This window comes from Lycium barbarum, chromosome 10 (assembly GCF_019175385.1).
Source record: "Lycium barbarum isolate Lr01 chromosome 10, ASM1917538v2, whole genome shotgun sequence".
Classification (NCBI taxonomy): Eukaryota; Viridiplantae; Streptophyta; class Magnoliopsida; order Solanales; family Solanaceae; genus Lycium; species Lycium barbarum.
Window position 1 is genome coordinate 10,585,007 of NC_083346.1, and position 4,636 is coordinate 10,589,642.

The 4,636-nt window shown below is 36.9% G+C and overlaps 1 protein-coding gene across 2 annotated transcripts; it reads right to left on the reverse strand.

Annotated features, from left to right (window-relative positions):
• Nucleotides 1-995: 995 nt before the first annotated feature.
• On the reverse strand, nucleotides 996-4,415 carry LOC132613792 (uncharacterized). Of its 2 annotated transcripts, none has more exons than XM_060328019.1 (2): nucleotides 4,257-4,415; nucleotides 996-3,226 (listed from the first exon to the last, which is right to left on the reverse strand). In XM_060328019.1, exon 2 carries the CDS (start codon nucleotides 3,158-3,160, stop codon nucleotides 1,358-1,360), a length of 1,803 nt encoding a protein of 600 aa, XP_060184002.1. In that variant the 5' UTR covers nucleotides 3,161-3,226; nucleotides 4,257-4,415; the 3' UTR covers nucleotides 996-1,357. The 2 variants fall into 2 exon arrangements, with proteins under 2 accessions (XP_060184002.1, XP_060184003.1); XM_060328020.1 differs by having other exon boundaries at nucleotides 996-3,191; nucleotides 4,257-4,379.
• Between the last annotated feature and the right edge of the window lie 221 nt (nucleotides 4,416-4,636).

Sequence of the window (4,636 nt, forward strand, 5' to 3'; positions counted from 1 at the left end):
TTGCTATCTTGTTCTCATAATATTTTATATTTCAACTTGATTTTTCTCTTTCCACATCCTCCAATAGCACCGTCAAGTCTCACAGAGGGTGGAAGTCGGCTAATGTAATTGTAAGGTCGGCATACAAATTCTTTGAATAAAAAATACTTTTAAGGATAGTATATATTAAGCTACTGCAGCTGTACGAAGAGTTGGCGCCAGCAATTCTTGACGGTTGAAACATTTAATATTAACTCCGTCATTTTGTAATGTGCTAATGAGCCAAAACCCAAAAGAACTAAAAAAAGAGAGAATGTTGACCATTTTTTTTTTTTTTCTCATTTATGTAAGTTTTGGTGGACAAAGTTACTTGTGGTAATACGAGGTAGAAGCTACTCAAGGAAAGCGTTATCAAATATTTATGTTGATACGAGGAGCATTACTCAATTAAAGCCTAATAAAGTTTTCCGATGTATGTGCTAGTATAAAATAGGTGAACAAAGTTATCTAGTACTTATGCTCCTGCTACTACTCATGGAAATCTCGGTGCATAAACCGATAGAGTTATGTGATGTATGTATTAGTTTAAGGTACGTGAACAGAGTTACCTAATACATATGCTCTTATGACGTAGCAACTACTCCATGAAGTGGATAAAGTAATAAAGTTATCCGATCCATGTGCTAGTACGAGGTAGGTGGATAAAGTTATCCGCTATGCTCATACAAGGTTGCAACTACTCGGCGGATAGACTGATAGAGTTATCCGATGCATGCGCTAGAATGATGTATCAGCTACTCAATTGGAATAATTGAGGTGTATGATATCAGTTACCAATTGAATAATTGAGGTGCACACAAAATGGCCCAACACCACTGTTATAGAAAGAAAATATTGACATGGATGCAGTCTAGTTATCAGAACCAATGTACTATCATAGTAGCCACAAGCTCAAAATTGGCTTTACTAATTCTCAAAATCTCATGCTTCATAATATTGCAAATTGCTCCAATAAATTCATCAAGAACAAACTGCGCCAAACCTTCATTATCTTATATGCTAAAGGAAAGTTCTGTTATGTAAATTTACAAAGCTAGAAAAACAAGCTCAGCTAATTCTATACATTTATCAAATAACAAGATATTGAATTTTATAGCGTGGACTCTGATTCATCAAATGAGACACCAAGTTTTTCCGGGCCAAATAGGAAAATGGTCATCACTTACTGACCTGAAAGAATATGTTTATAGAAGCTTTAAGTTACATTCCTGCAGAGTATTCGTCGCCTTTTAACGAACAAAAGAATCTCATGGAATCCGATCACTGAGTAGCTTGAATCAGCAACACCTGAGAAACCTGGCTAAAGACCAAAATCCCTTCATTCATCCAAGTAATCATCATTAAACATCATTCTAGCACTTGCACATTCCTCTATTGCTTTTGCATTCACTTCCCTTCCATACCTCCATATGTAGTTTAGCCCGACGAGCAGCTCCGTAATTGCTGATTCCGTCTTTTCTTGATTTGCATAATAGAGGGTTTGTACGAGCAGCACATTCGTTCTGGACACGAAATTCTGATGCTCGAAACTCCGTTCAGATTGCCATCTTATCATGTTATGAGCAAGCGGAGCGAGCCATTCTAGTATCCCCAACATTGCTTCATTCCATTCTCCAGCAAGAACCGTGTCGTAAACCGATGACGTTAAGCTCTTAGCAAACGGCTTTAATTTCGCCCTGAGGGCTCCTCTTAAACTAGCCGGTAACATGTTGTATAGGTCTTCTCTTGCATCGTGTCCGATCAAGTGAGGAGATGCTACAAGTTTCTCAATTACGATAATGACATTTGAATAATGCAATGCTAAGGCAGCAGCCCCGAGAGTTTCTGGAGGAGCGTTTAACAACCTTTTTTTCGCATTATAACTTGTCAGATAAGAGCAAGTAGAATAGCCATCGGAAAGGCCTTTTACTATACTATTAGCTCCTTTCATTGAACTGAGAAAACCAGAATGAAATCCGTATTGCGGATCTAGATGGCAATTACTCACAGGAGAAGCGTTCCCAATCATAATGCAGCCTTTTAGCGGTCCCACAGAGGTCGGTCGAGCATGTTTGGGATTTGAACGATCACGAGATTTCCACCACCTCATGCCGGATTTGTTCAACAAAGGGAGCTGCCCAGATTTTGTTGTTGACTTTCCCAGAGGACCGGAATAGAAGCCAGCAGAAGAATGTCTTCCGGGAATCGGGCTGGCCGTTGAAGTTGAACTTTTTAGGGGACCCGAATAAGAAATATGCATGTTTCTTGTGCTTGAAATTGGCCCAGATTTGGCAAGGATGTTTTCTACTGGTTCTGAGGAAAATCTAGTTAGACTATTTTCAGATGGGTGAACAGATGATTGGGCATAAGCAGCAACTGAGTGGCTCCGATGGATATGATCGGAATCTAAATCTCTCGATGCTTTAGCCCTCTCATCCACAACGGGATCGACTCCAAACACATGCCCTATCCTACTAAATATAGTAAAAAGGGATCTTGCCAAAAGTCGGACTGTATAATCATAAGTCCGATTCCAAATTGAAACATCCTTAAGATGCTTCACTTCTTGTCGCTTCCACGCGAGCTTCTTCTCGTATTCAACTAAAGTAATGCTATCTGCATCATCATTTCCTTTCAATCTCCTCAATGTCTGTTCAAGATCAGAAAGATTCTCCATTTCTTGATACAAATTCGCATTTACCACAATAAACCGTTCCATTTTCTTCACTTTCTTGTCCATCTTCTTCCATGAAAGTTGCCAACCGTACGGATCAGCACCGACTTTTAGCAAATCATTGAAGGCTTGCTCGAAACTTTTCAAGAACGGGTCGTTGCATTTTTTCGCAAGCCTAGAAACAGCAATTGCTACGTGTCCCAAGTTTTCAACCAACTCAGTACATATCATCCTTGCAATATACGAATCATCATCCGAAATTAGCTTCTTTATACCAACCGAGTTCATTATCTCATCCCTCAATCGAGCCACTTGTTTATCACTCAGAGATTGCCATACATGAACCAGTTTAGACATTAAACTTGCAACTTCAAATGCTAGAACACCAACAAGCACTTTTTGATGACCACCATGTTCAAGCTTTTTAGAATTTTTCCAGAAATTGCGAAACCAAGATTCCGCAACCATCTTGGTATCAAAGGGAATACTCAAAAATGATCTGAAAAGTCAATTCCACCAGCAACTTAATTGTGGCTAAAAAGCAACACAAAAAAGAAAAAGAAAAATTAGAACAGCATATGAATTAAAATGACATAATGAAAACTTCAACAACTTTTGAAGGGAAAAAATGTGGAACTATTTCTTTGCTGACATCATTACTGTTTGTCCTTATAAATTTTACCTAATCAAAGGTGCAGCTAAGCAGAAATCTTTTATACTTTCTACTCCAAGATTTCATTATCTCATCTTAAAGTCTATACCTTTTAACTTGGTAAAGCAAATCTTTTTTTTTCCTTTTCCTCTTCTTTTGCACAATTTATGTGACTTTAATATCACTATCGGTTAAACCAAACAGAACCCAAATCAAGAACATGAAGAGAAACATTTACAACATACAAAATCCAAAATAAACAATTACAACAAGAACTAAAAAGAAAATTCAATTTAAAACAAATAACTAAAGAAATACAACAAGGAGAGTAGAACACAAAATAGGCAATTACTGTACAAAGAGTATAAACTCAAATTTCTTTCCAAAAGCAGAAAGGGAAAAAAGAAAATAAAAATCCTTTACAAAAGCAAACAACTTCTAAACTCAAAACCCTTCAAGATCAGAAATAAACTACAAAAAGACTCCATTTTTATCACAAAAAAATGCAATCCACTAAAGAAAAAGCCGAGAAAGCTGTAAAATTACAAAAAAGATTCCATTTTTATCACAAAAAAAAAATGCTACCCACCCACAAAGAAAATAAGTCAAGAAAGCTGAAAACTACAAAAAGACTCCATTTTTATCACAAGAAAATGCTACCCACAAAAGAAAAAAGGCCAAGAAAGCTGTAAAATTACAAAAAGACTCCATTTTTATCACAAAAAAATGCTACCCACAAAAGAAAATAAGTCAAGAAAGCTATAAAACTCCAAAAAGACTCCATTTTATCACAAAAAATGCTACCCACAAAAGAAAATAAGTCAAGAAAGCTATAAAACTCCAAAAAGACTCCATTTCTATCACACAAAAAATGCTACCCACAAAAGAAAAAGAAAAAAACTGAAAACTCACCAATTTTCTGAGAAGAAATTATTTGGATTACTCAAAATGAGCACAAATCACGAGGAGTTCCCTTCTTTTGTTTCGTAGGGTGGGGGTTTTGTGGGTGCGTCGTGGGGGGGGGGGGGGGGGGTAGTGGAAAGGAAAGGAGAAAAGGAAGGGAAGAGGAAGGTGGAGTGGAGACTATGAGTCCACATGCAACAAAGTGGAAATTTTGAATAAGAAAAAAAGTTGAAAAAACGAGTGAAATTTATGGTACATTTATTATTTTTGCATTAGCAGCCTCCAACTTATTGTTCTCCTTTCCACCTGCCCCATTTAATTTCTTGGATTTTAGTATCATGATATTCACTTCGTCTCAAAATAAGTGTTGTTTTTGACAAAAATCACAC